Source organism: Phyllobates terribilis, unplaced genomic scaffold (assembly GCF_046119375.1).
Source record: "Phyllobates terribilis strain yellow unplaced genomic scaffold, ASM4611937v1 Scaffold_2__4_contigs__length_985480577, whole genome shotgun sequence".
NCBI classification, from domain to species: domain Eukaryota; kingdom Metazoa; phylum Chordata; class Amphibia; order Anura; family Dendrobatidae; genus Phyllobates; species Phyllobates terribilis.
Window position 1 is genome coordinate 942,143,308 of NW_027362762.1, and position 21,294 is coordinate 942,164,601.

The following is a 21,294-nucleotide window of genomic DNA, read 5'->3' on the forward strand; positions in this document are numbered from 1 at the left end:
GTATCTCTGTGTGCTCCTCTAGCTCCTCCCCTCCATAGAATGTCTGTGTGTCCCTCTAGCTACTCCCCTACATAGAATGTCTGTGTGTCCCTCTAGCTCCTCCCCTCCATAGAATGTCTGTGAGTCCCTCTAGCTACTCCCCTCCATAGAATGTCTGTGTGTTCCTCTAGCTCCTCCCTCTCCATAGAATGTCTGTGTTCCTCTAGCTCCTCCCCTCCATAGAATGTCTGTGTGTCCCTCTAGCTACTCCCCTCCATAGAATTTCTGTTTGTTCCTCTAGCTCCTCCCGTCCATAGAATGTCTGTGTTCCTCTAGCTCCTCCTCTCCATAGAATGTCTGTGTGTTCCTCTAGCTCCTCCTCTCCATAGAATGTCTGTGTGTTCCTGTAGCTCCTCCCTCCATAGAATGTCTGTTTGTTCCTCTAGCTCCTATCCTCAATAGAATGTCTGTGTGTTCCTCTAGCTCCTCCCCTCCATAGAATGTATGTGTTCCTCTAGCTCCTCCCCTCCATAGAATGTCTGTGTGTTCCTCTAGATCCTCCCCTCCATAGAATGTCTGTATGTTCTTCTAGCTCCTCCCTCCATAGAATGTCTGTGTGTTCCTCTAGCTCCTCCCTCCATAGAATGTTTGTGTGTTGCTCTAGCTCCTCCCCTCCATAGAATGTCTGTGTGTTCCTCTAGCTCGTATTCTCCATAGAATGTCTGTGTGTTCCTCTAGCTCCTATTCTCCATAGAATGTCTGTGTGTTCCTCTAGCTCCTATTCTCCATAGAATGTCTGTGTTCCTCTAGCTCCTCCCCTCCATAGAATGTCTGTGTGTTCCTCTAGCTCCTCTTCTCCATAGAAGGTCTGTATGTTCCTCTAGCTCCTCCCTTCCATAGAATGCCTGTGTGTTCCCCTAGTTCCTCCCCTCCATAGAATGTCTGTGTGTTCCTCTAGCTCCTCCCCTCCATAGAATGTCTGTGTTCCTCTCGCTCCTCCCCTCCATAGAATGTCTGTGTGTTCCTCTAGCTCCTCCCCTCCATAGAATGTCTGTGTGTTCCTCTACCTCCTCTCCTCCATAGAATGTCTGTGTGTTCCTCTAGCTCCTCCTCTCCATAGAATGTATGTGTGTTCCTCTACCTCCTCTCCTCCATAGATTGTCTGTGTGTTCCTCTATCTCCTCCCTTCCATAGAATGCCTGTGTGTTCCTCTAGTTCCTCCCTTCCATAGAATGTCTGTGTTCCTCTAGCTCCTATCCTCAATAGAATGTCTGTGTGTTCCTCTAGCTCCTCCCCTCCATAGAATGTCTGTGTGTTCCTCTAGCTCCTCCCCTCCATAGAATGTCTGTGTTCCTCTCGCTCCTCCCCTCCATAGAATGTCTGTGTGTTCCTCTAGCTCCTCCCCTCCATAGAATGTCTGTGTGTTCCTCTACCTCCTCTCCTCCATAGAATGTCTGTGTGTTCCTCTAGCTCCTCCTCTCCATAGAATGTATGTGTGTTCCTCTACCTCCTCTCCTCCATAGATTGTCTGTGTGTTCCTCTATCTCCTCCCTTCCATAGAATGCCTGTGTGTTCCTCTAGTTCCTCCCTTCCATAGAATGTCTGTGTTCATCTTGCTCCTACCCTCCATAGAATGTCTGTGTGTTCCTCTAGCTCCTCCCCTCCATAGAATGTCTGTGTGTTCCTCTAGCTCCTCCCCTCCATAGAATGTCTGTGTGTTCCTCTAGCTCCTCCCCTCCATAGAATGTCTGTGTGTTTCTCTAGCTCCTCCCCTCCATAGAATGTCTGTGTGTTCCTCTAGCTCCTCCCCTCCATACAATGTCTGTGTGTTCCTCTAGCTTCTCCCCTCCATAGAATGTCTGTGTGTTCCTCTAGCTCCTCCTCTCCATAGAATGTCTGTGAGTTCCTCTAGCTCCACCCCTTCATAGAATATCTGTGTCAGCCTTTAACTCCTTCACTCTCCTCCTCCATAGAATTTTAGAAGCACCAACTGTCATCTCCTATCTCAGTAATGGGAAAATCTGTCTTCATTGAAAACAAATTTTACATCTGAATTGGAGAGTGTAAGATCAGTCCAGGAGGAGAAAGGGACAGATTTATTTGATAAAATACAGCACAAAGTTTCTTATTTTCATGTTTACTATTGATTTCTGAAATACAAATTAAAACGGTGGTCATACTTTAAGAGACGGTAATAGGATATGGTGGACGAGCAGAGGCTCAATTCTATAATCTGACCACACTAGGTTTCGGCGCACTTGACCTTTCTGGGATTATCCCCAGAGGTCCGGCCCGGCTTTACTAATAAGCTGGATGTGGTCAGATGCTGAGCTAGCAGTACTATATCTGTATACACCAGTGACGCCGGCCGGTTCCCCTTGTACAACTAGGTTTCTTCTTATTGGTTTTCAAGATGCACCTCCACCCATTGACCTCACTTTAAGGTGAGCAAGTCACAAATAAGATGAGTGGCTCCCTACAAGACATTGCACGTTACTGATTATACAGTGACAATTCTTAAACATTATCGGTCCTAAGGGTCAGTGGAGGTCCAACACACTGCCGGTACAGCACAGCTCCTTACATCAAATAGTGGCTATTCTGGGGTACTGCAGTTCCCCTTCTATAAAAGTGCATGTGATATGAGCTGCAGTACTTGACAATGGCCACTATGTGGGGTGAGAAGCATCAGTTTTTTACAAGAGTATGCCATCAGTTAATGACCACTGTCTGAACTTTGGAACCTCCACGGTTCCTAAGAATGAAGGGGCCGAAGAGCTGATTCCGAGTTTTTTTGTCTGCAGAGTGCAGTGCCCACTCAGGACATGGATACCATTAAACAAAATGGTGGATGAGAGAGCCAAAGGATTTGTGATCCACCATTCAGCCTGCGCTGGTGAGTCTGTGCACTGCAGGCCCAAAGATGTCACTACGTCATGCCTGTAGTGCGGCGCCTTAGCATTAAAACAGTGCGCAGAGAAGAGCAGTACACCGGGGGGTGGGACGAGGTGAGTTGTGGGTTTGTTTTTTCAAATGTCAGTAATTGTGTGGGCCAATCATTGAATGTAGGGCTGGAGGGGGCCAATGATACTAAATGGTGGCCAATCATACTGAATAGGGGGCTGGTAGGGCAATCCTACTGAATGGGGGAATGGAGGGGGCAATTATACTGAATGGGGGCATTATACTGAGAGGGTAAGTGGTAGGGGTCATAATCCTGAGTGGGGAGCAGTTGGGGACTGTGGGGGCCCTCATACTGTGTGAGGGACTGTAGGGGCCCTCATACTGACTAGAGGAGTGTGGGGGCATCATACTGTACATGTAGTGTGAAACTGTGGCTGGGATTCACTGAGGGGATACCATATTCAGTGTGTGTGTGAGTGGCAGTATTTTTGGGATCATCATACTATAAGGCTATGTGCCCACGATGCAGAAATGAAGCAGAAAATTTCTGCAGCGTTTCTGCATGTTCTTGGCAATCAAAAACACTTGCGGATTTTACAAGCGTTTTTGACGCGTTTTTGCAGCGTTTTTACATGGAGATTTGCCATGCGTTTTTCTAGTGCATTGGGACCTCAAATCCGCATGCAGAAACGCACAAATAATGGACATGCTGCGGATTTTTGAGCGCATCAAAAACGATGCGGAAAAATCCGCAGCATGGGCATTGAAATTGCGGATTCTCATTGGGAACCATGGGGGACGGATTACCAAGCGTTTCACAAGCGTTTACGCTGCGGAAATTCTGCAGCATATACGCTTGTAAAACGCTACGTGGGCACATACCCTAAAGGCAATAAAAGGGGTATCGCTGGTGAGAACACTAAGAGGTTTCAATAAGGACATAATTACTGTGTATGGGGCACAATACATGTGATACAGATACAGAGATATGACGCCGCCAAATCTATAATATAATTGTACAAGCGTCCCTCTGTCTGAAGCCTCTATAGACTGCACAAGCGCGACGCGCCTGCACAGTCTGGTCCCCACAGAGGAACGCAACCACATCCTAAACGAGGAGTTTAGGATGAGGATTGTGGCCCTGGAGATCGCAATATGTGTAAGCACTGAACGTATAGCGCGATCTCTGGCCCCCTAACAACTCACCTATCCGGGAGACTGCACTGTGTCTTCGGGCCGGTAGCCGGGAGATGAATGCGCCTTTGCAATCGGCGCTTGGGCATAGCGCTATCCGGCGCCATTTTACTGAAGACACATTTGCAGTGTGTCTTCAGCAAAATTGCGCCAGACAGAGCGGTATGGGCACGCCGCGCGTACTGGAGCACAGGGAAGAAAGGTGAGTATAAGTGCTTTTTTTTTGCATGTGTGCAGCGTGAAAGGGATGAGGGGGCCACACATAACAGGATTGCGGATTGAGGGGGCCACACATACCAGGATTGGGGGATGAGGGGGCCACACATATAGGGATTGGGAGGTGAGGGGGCCACACATACCAGGATTGGTGGCTGAGGGGGCCACACATACCAGGATTGGGGATTGAGGGGGCCACACATACCAGGATTGTGGGATGAGGGGGCCACACATACCAGAATTGGGGTGTGAGGGGGCCACACATACCAGGATTGGGGGGTGAGGGGGCCACACATACAGGGATTGGGAGCTGAGGGGGCCACACATACCAGGATTGGTGGCTGAGGGGGACACACATACCAGGATTGGGGGGATGAGGGGGCCACACATACCAGGATTGGGGGGTGAGGGGTACCATACATACAAGGATTGGGGGATGAGGGGTACCATACATACCAGGATTGAGGGGTACCATGCATACCAGGATTGGGGGATGAGGGGTACCATGCATACAAGGATTGGGGGATGAGGGGTACCATGCATACTAGGATTGGGGGGGGTGAGGGGACCATGCAAACCAGGATTGGGGATGAGGGGTGCCATGCATACCAGGATTGGGGATGAGGGGGCTACACATACCATAACAGGATTGGGAGATGAGGGGGTCACACATACCAGGATTGGGGAATGAGGGGGCAACACATACCAGGATTGGGGGATGAGGGGGCCACACATACCAGGATTGGGGGATGAGGGGTACCATACATACTAGGATTGGGGGATGAGGGGTACCATACATACCAGGATTGAGGGATGAGGGGTACCATGCATACCAGAATTGGGGGATGAGGGGTAGCATGCATACCAGGATTGGGGGGTGAGGGGTACCATGCATACCAGGATTGGTGGGTGAGGGGACCATGCAAACCAGGATTGGGGATTTTTTGTATGTGTGCAGCGTGAAAGGGATGAGGGGGCCACACATAACAGGATTGCGGATTGAGGGGGCCACACATACCAGGATTGGGGGATGAGGGAGCCACACATACAGGGATTGGGAGGTGAGGGGGCCACACATACCAGGATTGGTGGCTGAGGGGGCCACACATACCAGGATTGGGGATTGAGGGGGCCACGCATACCAGGATTGTGGGATGAGGGGGCCACACATACCAGGATTGGGGGGTGAGGGGGCCACACATACCAGGATTGGGGGATGAGGGGGCCACACATACAGGGATTGGGAGGTGAGGGGGCCACACATACCAGGATTGGTGGCTGAGGGGGACACACATACCAGGATTGGGGGGATGAGGGGGCCACACATACCAGGATTGGGGGATGAGAGGTACCATACATACAAGGATTGGGGGATGAGGGGTACCATGCATACCAGGATTGGGGGATGAGGGGTACCATGCATACAAGGATTGGGGGTTGAGGGGTACCATGCATACTAGGATTGGGGAGGTGAGGGGACCATGCAAACCAGGATTGGGGATGAGGGGTGCCATGCATACCAGGATTGGGGATGAGGGGGCTACACATACCATAACAGGATTGGGAGATGAGGGGGTCACACATACCAGGATTGGGTGATGAGGGGGCAACACATACCAGGATTGGGGGATGAGGGGGCCACACATACCAGGATTGGGGGATGAGGGGTACCATACATACTAGGATTGGGGGATGAGGGGTACCATACATACCAGGATTGAGGGATGAGGGGTACCATGCATACCAGGATTGGGGGATGAGGGGTACCATGCATACCAGGATTGGTGGGTGAGGGGACCATGCAAACCAGGATTGGGGATGAGGCATGCCATGCATACCAGGATTGGGGATGAGGGGGCCATGCATACCAGGATTGGGGATGGGGGGTGCCATGCATACCAGGATAGGGATGAGGGGTACCATGTATACCAGGATAGGGATCTGGGGGGGCCATGCATACCAGGATTCAGATGAGTGGCCATGCATACCAGGATATGGATGAGGGGTACCATGCATATCAGGATTGGGGGGTGAGGGGACCATGCAAACCAGGACTGGGGATGAGGAGTGCCATGCATACCAGAATGGGGGATGAGGGATGCCATGTATACCAGGATTGGGGATGAGGGGTGCCATGCATACCAGGATTGGGGATGAGGGGTGCCATGCATACCAGGATTGGGGATGAGGGGTGCCATGCATACCAGGATTGGGGATGAGGGGTGCCATGCATACCAGGATTGGGGATGAGGGGTGCCATGCATACTAGGATTGAGGATGGGGAGGTGCCATGCATACCAGGATTTGGGATGAGGGGTGCCATGCATACCAGGATAGGGATGAAGGGTACCATGCATACCAGGATAGGGATCTTGGGGGGCATGCATACCAGGAATTGGATGAGTGGCCATGCATACCAGGATAGGGATGAATGGTACCATGCAGACCAGGATGAGGGATGGGGTGCCATGCATACCAGGATAGGGATAAGTGGTACCATGCATACCAGGATGAGGGGTACCATACATACCAGGATAGGGATCTTGGGGGGCATGCATACCAGGATTTGGATGAGTGGCCATGCATACCAGGATAGGGATGAATGGTACCATGCAGACCAGGATGAGGGATGGGGTGTCATGCATACCAGGATAGGGATAAGGGGTACCATGCATACCAGAATGAGGGGTACCATACATACCAGGATAGGGATAAGGGATGGGGTACCATGCATGCCAGGATTGGGTATGAGGGAGCCATGCATACCAGGATGAGGGGCGCCATGCATGCTAGGACTGGGATGAGGGGTGCCATGCATACCAGGATTGGGAGTGAGGGGTGCCATGCATACCAGGATTGGGGGTGAGGGGTGCCATGCATACCAGGATAGGGATGAGCAGTGCCATGCATACCAGGATTAGTGGTGAGGGGTGCCATGCATACCAGCATTGGGGGTGAGGGGTGCCATGCATCCAAGGATTGAGGGTGAGGGGTGCCATGCATACCAAGATTGGGGATGAGGGGTGCCATGCATACCAGGAGAGGGATGAGGCGTGCCATGCATACCAGGATAGGGATGAGGGCAGCACATAACAGGATGGGGGAACAGGATTGGTGAGCACAAATACCAGGATGGGGGCAGCACAAATACCAGGATGGGGGCAGCACAAATACCAGGATGGGGGCAGCACATACCAGCATGGGAGACCATATACCAATAAAAATGCTCGCCTCGCATATATATACACTGCTCAAAAAAATAAAGGGAACATTTAAACAACAGAATATAACTCCAAGTAAATCAAAGTTCTGTGAAATCAAACTGTCCACTTAGGAAGCAACACTGATTGACAATCAGTTTCACATGCTGTTGTGCAAATGGAATAGACAATAGATGGAAATTATTGGCAATTATCAAGACACCCTCAATAAAGGAGTGGTTCTGCAGGTGGAAACCACAGACCACATCTCAGTACCAATGCTTTCTGGCTGATGTTTTGGTCACTTTTGAATGTGGGTTGTGCTTTCACACTCGTGGTAGCATGAGACAAACTCTACAACCCACAGAAGTTGCTCAGGTAGTGCAGCTCATCCAGGATGGCACATCAATGCGAGCTGTGGCAAGAAGGTTTACTGTGTCTGTCAGCACAGTGTCCAGAGGCTGGAGACGCTACCAGGAGACAGGCCAGTACACCAGGAGACAGGCCAGTACACCAGGAGACGTGGAGGGGGCCGTAGGAGGGCAACAAACCAGCAGCAGGACCGCTACCTCCGCCTTTGTGCAAGGAAGAAAAGGAGGAGCACTGCCAGAGCCCTGCAAAATGACCTCCAGCAGGCCACAAATGTGCATGTGTCTGCACAAACGGTTAGAAACCGACTCCATGAGGGTGGTAAGATGGCCCGACGTCCACAGATGGGGTTTGTGCTCACAGCCCAACACCGTGCAGGACGCTTGGCATTTGCCACAGAACACCAGGATTGGCAAAGTCGCCACTGGTGCCCTGTGCTCTTCACAGATGAAAGCAGGTTCACACTGAGCACATGTGACAGACGTGACAGAGTCTGGAGACGCCGTGGAGAGCGATCTGCTGCCTGCAACATCCTTCAGCATAATAATAATATAATAATAATAATTTTTATTTTTATAGCGCCAACATATTCCGCAGCACTTTACAAATTTTAGGGGGGACTTATACAAACAAACAATACAGAATAAACATAACTCATATCGAAAAGAGTGAGGGCCCTGCTCGCAAGCTTACAGTCTATGAGGAAATGGGGGAGACACAAAAGGTAGAATGTAGCATGACCGGTTTGGCAGTGGGTCAGTAATGGTGTGGGATGGAATTTCTTTGGAGGGCCGCACAGCCCTCCATGTGCTCGCCAGAGGTAGCCTGACTGCCATTAGGTACCGAGTTGAGACCCTCAGACCCCTTGTGAGACCATATGCTGGTGCGGTTGGCCCTGGGTTTCTCCTAATGCAGGACAATGCCAGACCTCATGTGGCTGGAGTGTGTCAGCAGTTCCTGCAAGATGAAGGCATTGAAGCTATGGACTGGCCCGCCCGTTCCCCAGACCTGAATCCCATTGAGCACATCAGGGACATCATGTCTCGATCCATCCACCAACGTCACGTTGCACCACAGACTGTTCAGCAGTTGGCGGATGCTTTATTCCAGGTCTGGGAGGAGATCCCACAGGAGACCATCCACAACCTCATAAGGAGCATGCCCAGGCGTTGTAGGGGGGTCATACAGGCACGTGAAGGCCACGCGCAATACTGAGCCTCATCAGGAGCATGCCCAGGCGTTGTAGGGGGGTCATACAGGCACGTGAAGGCCACGCACAATACTCAGCCTCATCAGGAGCATGCCCAGGCGTTGTAGGGAGGTCATACAGGCACGTGGAGGCCACACACAATACTGAGCCTCATCAGGAGCATGCCCAGGCGTTGTAGGGAGGTCATACAGGCACGTGGAGGCCACACACAATACTGAGCCTCATCAGGAGCATGCCCAGGCATTGTAGGGAGGTCATTCAGGCACGTGGAGGCCACACACAATACTCAGCCTCATCAGGAGCATGCCCAGGCGTTGTAGGGAGGTCATACAGGCACGTGGAGGCCACACACAATACTCAGCCTCATCAGGAGCATGCCTAGGTGTTGTAGGGAGGTCATACAGGCACGTGGAGGCCACACACAATACTCAGCCTCATCAGGAGCATGCCCAGGCGTTGTAGGGAGGTCATACAGGCACGTGGAGGCCACACACAATACTCAGCCTCATCAGGAGCATGCCTAGGTGTTGTAGGGAGGTCATACAGGCACGTGGAGGCCACACACAATACTGAGCCTCATCAGGAGCATGCCCAGGCGTTGTAGGGAGGTCATACAGGCACGTGGAGGCCACACACAATACTCAGCCTCATCAGGAGCATGCCCAGGCGTTGTAGGGAGGTCATACAGGCACGTGGAGGCCACACACAATACTGAGCCTCATGAGGAGCATGCCCAGGCATTGTAGGGAGGTCATACAGGCACGTGGAGGCCACACACAATACTGAGCCTCATTTTGAGGACATTACATCAAAGTTGGATCAGCCTGTAGTGTGTTTTTCCACTTTAATTTTGGAGGTGACTCCAAATCCAGGCCTCCATTGGTTAATAAATGTGATTTCCATTGATGATTTTTGTGTGATTTTTGTTGTCAGCACATTCAACTTTATACAGAACAAAGTATTCAATGAGAAGATTTCATTCATTCAGATCTAGGATGGGTTATTTGAGTGTTCCCTTTATTTTTTTCAGCAGTGTATATATATATATATATATATATATATATATATATATATATATATATATATATATACAGTACAGACCAAAAGTTTGGACACACCTTCTCATTTAAAGATTTTTCTGTATTTTCTTGACTATGAAAATTGTACATTCACAATGAAGGCATCAAAACTATGAATTAACACATGTGGAATTATATACTTAACAAAAAAGTGTGAAACAGCTGAAAATATGTCTTATATTCTAGGTTCTTCAAAGTAGCCACCTTTTGCTTTGATGACTGCTTTGCACACTCTTGGCATTCTCTTGATGAGCTTCAAGAGGTAGTCACCGGAAATGGTTTTCACTTCACAGGTGTGCCCTGTCAGGTTTAATAAGTGGGATTTCTTGCCTTATAAATGGTTTTGGGACCATCAGTTGTGTTGTGCAGAAGTCTGGTGGATACACAGCTGATAGTCCTACTGAATAGACTGTTAGAATTTGTATTATGGCAAAAAAAAAGCAGCTAAGTAAAGAAAAACGAGTGGCCATCATTACTTTAAGAAATGAAGGTCAGTCAGTCTGAAAAATTGGGAAAACTTTGAAAGTGTCCCCTAGTGCAGTTGCAAAAACCATCAAGCGCTACAAAGAAACTGTCTCACATGAGGACCGCCCCAGGAAAGGAAGACCCAGAGTCACCTCTGCTTCTGAGAATAAGTTTATCCGAGTCACCAGCCTCAGAAATCGCAGGTTAACAGCAGCTCAGATTAGAGACCAGGTCAATGCCACACAGAGTTCTAGCAGCAGACGCATCTCTACAACAACTGTTAAGAGGAGACTTTGTGCAGCAGGCCTTCATGGTAAAATAGCTGCTAGGAAACCACTGCTAAGGACAGGCAACAAGCAGAAGAGACTTGTTTGGGCTAAAGAACACAAGGAATGGACATAAGACCAGGGGAAATCTGTGCTTTGGTCTGATGAGTCCAAATTTGAGATCTTTGGTTCCAACCAGCGTGTCTTAGTGCGACGGAGAAAAGGTGAACGGATGGACTCTACATGCCTGATTCCCACCGTGAAGCATGGAGGAGGAGGTGTGATGGTGTGGGGGTGTTTTGCTGGTGACACTGTTGGGGCATACTGAACAAGCATGGCTACCAAGGCATCTTGCAGTGGCATGCTATTCCATCCGGTTTGCGTTTAGTTGGACCATCATTTATTTTTCAACAGGACAATGACCCCAAACACACCTCCAGGCAGTGTAAGCGTTATTTGACCAAGGAGGAGAGTGATGGGGTGCTACGCCAGATGACCTGGCCTCCACAGTCACCAGACCTGAACCCAATCGAGATGGTTTGGGGTGAGCTGGACAGCAGAGTGAAGGCAAAAGGGCCAACAAGTGCTAAGCATCTCTGGGAACTCCTTCAAGATTGTTGGAAGACCATTTCCGGTGACTACCTCTTGAAGCTCATCAAGAGAATGCCAAGAGTGTGCAAAGCAGTCATCAAAGCAAAAGGTGGCTACTTTGAAGAACCTAGAATATAAGACATATTTTCAGTTGTTTCACACTTTTTGTTAAGTATATAATTCCACATGTGTTAATTCATAGTTTTGATGCCTTCAGTGTGAATGTACAATTTTCATAGTCAAGAAAATACAGAAAAATCTTTAAATGAGAAGGTGTGTCCAAACTTTTGGTCTGTACTGTATATATATATATATATATATATATATATATATATATATATATATATATATAGGGTGGTCCAAAAGTAGGTGGACAGAAAGTGTAATAAGGTTATGAAGGGGGGAGATTTATCAAGCACTAAATTGCAGCCGCCTGTCTGGATCATCCTCCAATAAACCATGAATTAGACATGGACGATCAGCTTCCACCCAATAGATAGAGGCTCTTCTGGTGACTTTTTTGGACTCTGAACAAATGTTTCAGCGACAAGTTGTTTCTTATCTTCTGTACAGACTGTTTTGGGTCGAGCAGTTTTTGGAGCATTAAGGATTGAGCCAGTGACATTGAATTTGTCATGAATGCGGTAAATGGTTTGTCTCTTTGGGGCTTGAGAACCAAATGTTTCTACCCAATTTGCTCTAACGGTTTCAGCATTTTGAGATTTCCAATACTCTGTTAAAATCCATTTTCTTTGATCTGTATTTAAATTATTTGCCATTATGTGTTATCTGAATTATCTGAAAAGAAAACAGATTTGGGGGAGATCTATCTGTGAAAACTAGATCTGTGAAACTGGCTCAGTTGCCCTTAGCAACCAATCAGATTCCACCTTTCATTTTCCAAAGAGTCTGTGAGGAATGAAAAGTGAAATCTGATTGGTTGCTAAGGGCAACTGAGCCAGTTTCACTTTACACCATGTTTGATAAATCTCCCCCTTCATAACCTTATTACACTTTCTGTCCACCTACTTTTGGAACACCATTTCTATATATATATACACACACATACAGTATATATACACATACATTCCTTTTTTTGGGGGGGGGATTAGAACTTTTGCTATAAGGTCCTGTGATTTCTGTGCACACCACTGCCTTTTGCTGCAATCATGTCTAAGTAGTGATCATGTAGTGCGAATGTAGTGGAGAGCACATAAATATGAACACACAGAAAAAAACAAAAGGGGTGATGCAATACTACGCGTGGCCAGCAGATGGCGACACAGTACCAGGTTCTCCCTGTACAGTCATGGCCAAAAGTATTGAGAATGAGACAAATAGTAATTTTTCCAAAGTTTACTGCTTCATTTTTTGTAATGGCAATTTGCATATACTCCTGAATGTCAGAGTGATCAGCTTAACAGCAATTACTGTACTTGCAAAGTCAATATTTGCCCAGAAAATGAACTTTAACCCCCAAAACACATTTCAACATCATTGCAGTCCTGCCTTAAAAGGAGCAGCTAACATCGTTTTAGTGATTGATCCATTAACACAGGTGTGGGTGTTGATGAGGACAGGGCTGGCGATCAATCAGTCATGATTAAGTAAGAATGACATCACTGGACACTTTAAAAGGAGTCTGGTTCTTGGTATCATTGTTTCTCTTCAGTTAACCATAGTTATCTCTAAAGAAACACGTGCAGCCATCATTGCACTGCACAAAAATGGCCTAACAGGGAAGAGTATCGCAGCTACAAAGATTGCACCTCAGTCAACAATCTATCGCATCATCAAGAACTTCAAGGAGAGAGCTTCCATTGTTGTCAAAAAGGCTCCAGGGCGCCCAAGAAAGACCAGCAAGCGCCAGGACCGTATCTTAAAACTGTTTCAGCTGCGGGATCGGACTACCAGCAGTGCCGAGCTTGCTCAGGAATGGCAGCAGGCTGGTGTGAGTGCTTCTGCACGCACTGTGAGGCGGAGACTCTTCGAGCAAGGGCTGGTTTCAAGGAGGGCAGCAAAGAAGCCACTTCTCTCCAGAAAAAACATCAGGGACCGACTGATATTCTGCAAAAGGTACAGGGAGTGGACTGCTGAGGACTGGAGCAAAGTCATTTTCTCTGATGAATCCCCTTTTCGATTGTTTGGGACATCTGGAAAACAGCTTATTCGGAGAAGAAGAGGTGAGCGCTACCACCAGTCTTGTCTCATGCCAACTGTAAAGCATCCTGAAACCATTCATGTGTGGGGTTGCTTCTCAGCCTAGGGAATCGGCTCACTCACAGTCTTGCCTAAAAACACAGCCATGAATAAAGAATGGTACCAGAATGTCCTCCAAGAGCAACTTCTCCCAACCGTCCAAGAGCAGTTTGGCGCCCAACAATGCCTTTTCCAGCATGATGGAGCACCTTGCCATAAAGCAAAGGTGATAACTAAATGGCTCATGGAACAAAACAGAGATTTTGGGTCCATGGCCTGGAAACTCCCCAGATCTTAATCCCATTGAGAACTTGTGGTCAATCATCAAGAGACGGGTGGACAAACAAAAACCAACAAATTCTGGCAAAATGCAAGCATTGATTATGCAAGAATGGACTGCTATCAGTCAGGATTTGGTCCAAAAGTTGATTGAGAGCATGCCAGGGAGAATTACAGAGGTCTTGAAGAAGAAGGGGCAACACTGCAAATATTGACTTGCTGCATTAACTCATTCTGTCAATATAACCTATTGGTCCTCATAATGTGATTGCAATTATATTTCTGTATGTGATATAAACATCAGACAAACACTAATAAAAACCAGAGGCCAGCAGATCATGTGAAAATATAATTCTGGTGTCATTCTCAAAACTTTTGGCCATGACTGTACAATGTACACACACTAACAGCCGCTCAATGACATTATGCCGATACCTGATTTGTTTTTGCATTCGATATCGTATCCTGTGATTGGGCTGTTGCCATCAAAACCCATAGTCCAGCGAAGGGCGATGCTTCGGGCTCTAACTTCTCGGATCTCGATTTCTGGAGGGTCTGGAGGTTCTGGTGTAGAAATAACATGTGTATAAGCTGTTTGGACTTATACCTTTATAAGTGCTTAAACATAGCAGATATCTAATAAAAAAATAATAATAAAAGAGACTCTGCTTACTGACATATCTGCTAATATTATTGAAGTGTTGGTAATTTATTTTTTAAAGTTTTCCCTGCAGTGTCCTCTTGAGGGCGCTCAGGAGCTTGCTGCATACTGTTTAGGCTTTGTTCACATCTGTGTTGGAGACTTTGTTCCATCACAGATTCTGTTACATTATATGGAGATATGTTGCTGCATGTTGCTCTATTTTTTGCTGCAAAATGTCTAAATCAGACTGAGTCCGTAACTTTTTTTTTTTCATTTTTCAGCTGAGAACTGACTGTGCAGAAAAACACAAGAACAGCACAGTGTTCAAGACCACCCACTCAATTTGGACTGGGTGCCCCTAAAATTAATAGAATTGTGGTCTGAAGCCCCATTCTGAAGGAATCTGGATGGATTGCTGGTCATGTATGAGACCTGGTGATTCATTCAGGCTCCTTTACAAAGGGGGTGTGGGACCATCCTTCTAATAATTAGAAGGTACCCCTATTAAATGTGTGAATGTTTTTTTTTTCCATGTGACACCCCCTTTAAGTTCATATTAAAAATCAGAAAACCATAAAGGCTTGTCTAGGACTTGGGATAGGTCATCAATATCAGTTTGGTGGAGGTCTGACAACAGGCACCCCACCAATCAGCTGTCTGCACCAGCCGCAGTTCAGAACCAACCCAGCACACGGCTCCATATTCTGTGTAGTGGCTGTTCTCAGGTACTGCAGCTCAGCTCCTATTCAGATGAATGGGAGCTGAGCTGTCGTAACCCAATACAGCTGATAAGAGGGGGTGCTCTATGCTAATAATAGTCAATATCTAAGTCATGGAATACCCCTTTAATATCTTACTTCTAACCTTAGACATAATAGCCTGGAGCCTAAGGCAGCACTACTGAGCCAGTCCAGTGACAACATGTCTCCTTATAACAGTGCTGTAAGTGACAGCTTGTGTGAATTTACCATCTGCATCAACATCTACATGCGGCCTGGACTGAATATATATGAATATTTATGTGGATGGTGATTTCTGGAAAGTCTCCTTTCAAGGTGAGGGTTGGAGTCCGATCACAAATAAAGAAATGTAATGAACAGGAAGCAAGTATTTGTCAGTGTCAGAGATTCCCACGCACTTCGGGCACTACTACTCTCATGTACCTTGCACTGTGAGCTGGATCATCCCTCGACTTTCTCCAAAAGAATTAATGGCATGACATGAGAAGAATCCAGAATCCTCGCGGACTGTGGGCAGGATCTGCAATGAACACAATAGTAACAATGTACAGTACGTTTCGGATATCCACTGACATGTCAGGTTCCAGGGCCTGAAATCACTGGATTTAGTCTGCACCCATGAAGAACCTCAACAGCTAAGGAAGAGTGCCCACCAGAAGGACAGCATTCATTCCAACCAATAATGGCAGATACTGCTGAAAGTGCACCTTGATTTTGAGGCTACTTTACACCATAAATTAGGTGGCTGCTTAAAAAAAGATTTGTGAGTAGGACACATCCTATTAGATTCACACATCTACGCAAAGTGGGTTCACCAGTGACCATTAACCCGGAGGCGACGTACTGAGACGGCAGACTGTACCTGCAGTATGGAGAGCACTTCATCGCCCACCTCCTTGGTGGACACCTGGTACCGGGACATCTCAGGGACATTTATCATGCGGTCCTCCTTCTCCCAGCGCACTATGATGGGCTTCTCACCGTGGGCCGTGCAGTTCATCTCCTTCTTTTGACCTTGAGTTGCTAGTGTGGTGTTAGGGTAGGAAATGATCCTTGCCGGAACTACAAAAAAAGGCAAAAAGATATAATAAAGATAGATAGATAGATAGATAGATAGATAGATAGATAGATAGATAGATAGATAGATAGATAGATAGAAGGATAAATAAATGCCATTACTTGATGCCCCCATGCACTTCCTGCCATAGAGTTCCATAAAAAGTTTTATTTTTGCATCAGTTTCTGACATATTTCAAGAATTCTCTTGAATTAATGCGATGATGTGCAATACAAAGTTATACTGTTACCTTGAATTAATGCAAAACTTCGTTGAATGTAATGCTACATTTCCCCTCTAGTGGCCGCCGTAGAGTCAATGAGCAGCCAAGTGCTTTACGGATTGTTGCAAATGTAGTTTATGTGCATTTTGCTGCTCGATAAGATCATACAAAAACTGTTATAAAGTTACAACTGTAGCATTAAATAAATAGCAAGTAAGAAAGTTAAGCCCAAGCAGCCTATTACTTGTCATCCAACTTTCTAAGCAACTGATAGGGTTCAGAAATGGCTTTACAAAATGTTACAATCTGAGAGAAATAGATGGGACCCAACTCTTCCCAGATTCCTCCTGCTCCTGTCTTATGATGATAATTAGTATTAATCAGACACATGTTTGCAAGGGTCTGCAGCATCGTTTGATGTGGGGCGTTAATAGGAGACGACAGCGATTGGTTTTCCAGCGACAGCCAAACAGTGAGATCTGATTCGATGGGGTGAAGGCTGCAGACAATTAGAGATCATATCTCATTCACTTTGAAGCGAGTTTAGGTCACATTATTGGAAAGGGCTTTGATTTAATTGTAACAGTGAATGTGAGTGTTAAGGAGAGTGTAATATACAGCACCGCAGCAGTGCAGAGATTGCTGTCAGTACTATGTGGCCACGGTGGCCGTCAGTATTATGGAGGCACGGGCTGTTGCTACTAAAGAGGCACTGTGAATGTTAGCATTATATTACAGGGGTACAGTGTCTATTAGTAATATGGGGGCACTGTCACTGTCAGTATTATGGGGTTTAGTGTGTCTATTAGTAATATGGGGGCACTGTCACTGTCAGTATTATGGGATGTAGTGTATCTATTAGTAATATGGGGGCACTGTCACTGTCAGTAGTATGGGGAGTAGTGTGTCTTTTAGTAATATGGGGGCACTGTCACTGTCAGTATTATGGGATGTAGTGTATCTATTAGTAATATGGGGGCACTGTCGCTGTCAGTATTATGGGATGTAGTGTATCTATTAGTAATATGGGGGCACTGTCACTGTCAGTATTATGGGATGTAGTGTATCTATTAGTAATATGGGGGCACTGTCACTGTCAGTATTATGGGATGTAGTGTATCTATTAGTAATATGGGGGCACTGTCACTGTCAGTACTGTGGGGTTTAGTGTGTCTATTAGTAATATGGGGGCACTGTCACTGTCAGTATTATGGGGTTTAGTGTGTCTATTAGTAATATGGGGGCACTGTCACTGTCAGTATTATGGGGTGTAGTGTGTCTATTAGTAATATGGGGGCACTGTCACTGTCAGTACTATGGGGTTTAGTGTGTCTATTAGTAATATGGGGGCACTGTCACTGTCAGTATTATGGGATGTAGTGTATCTATTAGTAATATGGGGGCACTATCACTGTCAGTACTATGGGGTTTAGTGTGTCTATTAGTAATATGGGGGCACTGTCACTGTCAGTATTATGGGATGTAGTGTGTCTATTAGTAATATGGGGGCACTGTCACTGTCAGTAGTATGGGGTTTAGTGTGTCTATTAGTAATATGGGGGCACTGTCAGTAGTATAGGGTGTAGTGTATCTATTAGTAATATGGGGGCACTCTCACTGTCAGAATTATGGGGTTTAGTGTGTCTATTAGTAATATGGGGGCACTCTCACTGTCAGTATTATGGGGTTTAGTGTGTCTATTAGTAATATGGGGGCACTGTCACTGTCAGTATTATAGGTGTAGTGTGTCTATTAGTAATATGGGGTCACTGTCAGTATTATGGGGTGTAGTGTGTCTATTAGTAATATGGGGGCACTGTCACTGTCAGTAGTATGGGGTGTAGTGTGTCTATTAGTAATATGGGGGCACTGTCACTGTCAGTAGTATGGGGTGTAGTGTGTCTACTAGTAATATGGGGGCACTGTCACTGTCAGTATTATGGGGTGTAGTGTGTCTATTAGTAATATGGGGGCACTGTCACTGTCAGTAGTATGGGGAGTAGTGTGTCTTTTAGTAATATGGGGGCACTGTTACTGTCAGTAGTATGGGGTTTAGTGTGTCTATTAGTAATATGGGGGCACTATCACTGGCAGTATTATGTTTGTACTGTGTCTATTAGTAATATGGGGGCACTGTCACTGTCAGTAGTATGGGGAGTAGTGTGTCTTTTAGTAATATGGGGGCACTGTTACTGTCAGTAGTATGGGGATTAGTGTGTCTATTAGTAATATGGGGGCACTGTCACTGTCAGTAGTATGGGAATTAGTGTGTCTATTAGTAATATGGGGGCACTGTCACTGTCAGTAGTATGGGAATTAGTGTGTCTATTAGTAATATGGGGGCACTATCACTGGCAGTATTATGTTTGTACTGTGTCTATTAGTAATATGTGGACAATGTCACTATGGCAAAGTCACAGAAGTAAATCCAGCTCACCACCTGCAGTTCCACACTTCTGGAGCACGGATAGCACATGGGTAGGGTGCAACATCCAATAGAGAAAGCAGAAAAATCCAGCTCACAGATGAAGTCCAAAAAAGTGCATTTTATTTTCCAAGGTACATGAAGAAAAGATGACAGTTCACACTTCTTTGGGGTAAACTTAACTCCGTGTTGTTGATACCGTTGTAATACGGTCCTCACGTGTTCAACATGCTCCCGGAAGGTTTTGATTTATACTACATTGTCATCCAAGTACGGCTGGCAGATATTGTCCCTCAATCCTTCTAAACATGTCTCCATGCTCCTCTGGAATTCTGCTGGAGCTGAACTGAGCTCAAACGGTATTCGGATCCACTCATATAATCCCCACGGTGTGATGAATGCTGTCAAGGGTCTACTGGACTCTTCGACAAAGCCTTGGTGGTATGCTTTACCCTGATCAAGGACAGAGAACCAAGTGCTTCCTGATTGGCTATCCAGCATATCTTGGATCTTTGGTATCGGGTGCCGATCAGGTACTGACTTTTGGTTTAGTTCCCGGTAATCACAACAGAGTCTCAATGTACCGTCCTTCTTCCTAACACAGACAATAGAAGAGGAATAAGACGACTTTGACTTTTGGACCCAAGCTCTGTTGAGATGTTGTAAATATTCTTTCACTTCACGGTGTAATAGTCTCAGCACAGACATGTAACTTCTGGTTACTGGGGTCGTGTCTTTCAAACTGATTTTCAAATGCAACGACGGGATACAGCCTATATCAGAGTCATCTTTGGAGAATGCATGACACTCGTCTCTCAGTATCTGTTTTGCTACTGCTAGATCTTCAGCACACAAGTGTTCCAGGGGTACTGGGGGATCCCAGGACCCAGAGGTGGGCTGCGAAATTTCCTCCCCTGGGCAACTCCTGTTCCTTGGTGGGGAAACTGAATTCACTGTAGACCCCTGGGCTGGTTTCATACTGGCTGGATATACCGTTTTAACGGTTTCGATGTGACCTAACACAGTCTTTGGATCCAGTCTAATTTCGTGTTTCGTAGTATTCATCACCGGTTCTGTCACTCGGGCTAACCCACCAGTAGGAATCGTAAGTACAGTCTTACCTTGAACTAGGCTTTCCGGAAGTTCTGAGGAGTCTTTTGGCACGAACAGTCTTTTCTGGACTTTTCTTCTCGGTTCTACCCGGACTCCACACCTCACCCACACCATTTGGTTTGCAGGGATGATGGTTGGGCTCAAGCCTACCTTGACTTCTTTTAGGTCCATTGTATTATGTGCTTTCTTTACTCTATGAATCACGTTTTCCGCCACGGCATTGGGTATGGTGAGCGATATGGATCCATCATACCATCAACCACCAACGCCCCTGTCTTGTGTTTCGTGATGACCTCACTGATTACATTATAACCCCGTTTTACCTCATGCGCCATTCATGAGTCTTATGAGCAACAGGCTCCAGTGACGAACAATACAGTTTCCTTAGCAGCACAGCAGTTCACAGTCTTCCCAATAGTACAGGACAGCACAGTTCTAATGCAAAGGCATATTAATGAACACAGCATTCTTTACAGCACAATGAGATGAGGGGGGGGGTGGCATTTGCTGAGGGAGATGATCCCTGTGGCACCATTTCTCCCAGTCCTTAGCTTTCTGCCTGACAATACTCTGCACTGTTTGTTCAGGAACTCTACCTGACCTGAGCTTAGCTTCACTCCTCCGTGTCGCGCTTACCAATCGCCCCGCACTGGTAACCTCCTGTCTTTTAACCCAAACGACCGTGACCATTGGCATTCCTTGGCATAATGCCCTTCTTCACCACATCTTAGACAGTGGACACACACCGTACTCTGATTTGATGAATGGCATGCTTCACAAGCCGGGTGTCTTGATGATGTACGAACGCTGGAGCCTCAGGATTTAGTTCACTCTCCTGAGGATGGTACATCCCTCTCCTTGCTGGTCCGAGAAATACAACAGTGTATTCCTCTCCATCGGAACTTTCAAGGTCACTATCCACCTCCAGGGCTTCAGTTTGTGGTGGTCCCTTAGTCGATCTCGGATGATGTAGGTCTACTTCTGGTCTAAGTCTTGTTGTGGTGGGAGATAATCACAGGGTAGCAGTAAATTCCGATGAACTAGTCTGGTTTTCTTGTCTTCCGTTTCCAATCGGATTTCATACACTGGGCTGTCATCAGCTTTCCTCCTTACGACCACATACACCATGTCTTCCCAGTATG

General features: G+C 46.7%; 1 protein-coding gene across 3 annotated transcripts in view; it reads right to left on the minus strand.

Moving 5' to 3' along the window:
• Positions 1-21,294, minus strand: part of DSCAM (DS cell adhesion molecule) — a 673,153-nt gene that overhangs the window by 297,237 nt on the left and 354,622 nt on the right. For all 3 annotated transcript variants that reach the window (XM_073668460.1, XM_073668459.1, XM_073668461.1), the window contains exons 12-14: positions 16,197-16,396; positions 15,758-15,854; positions 14,387-14,515 (exon numbers count right to left, since the gene is read on the minus strand). In XM_073668460.1, the coding sequence (XP_073524561.1) occupies positions 14,387-14,515; positions 15,758-15,854; positions 16,197-16,396 (426 nt within the window). The remainder of the gene's footprint in view (positions 1-14,386; positions 14,516-15,757; positions 15,855-16,196; positions 16,397-21,294) is intronic.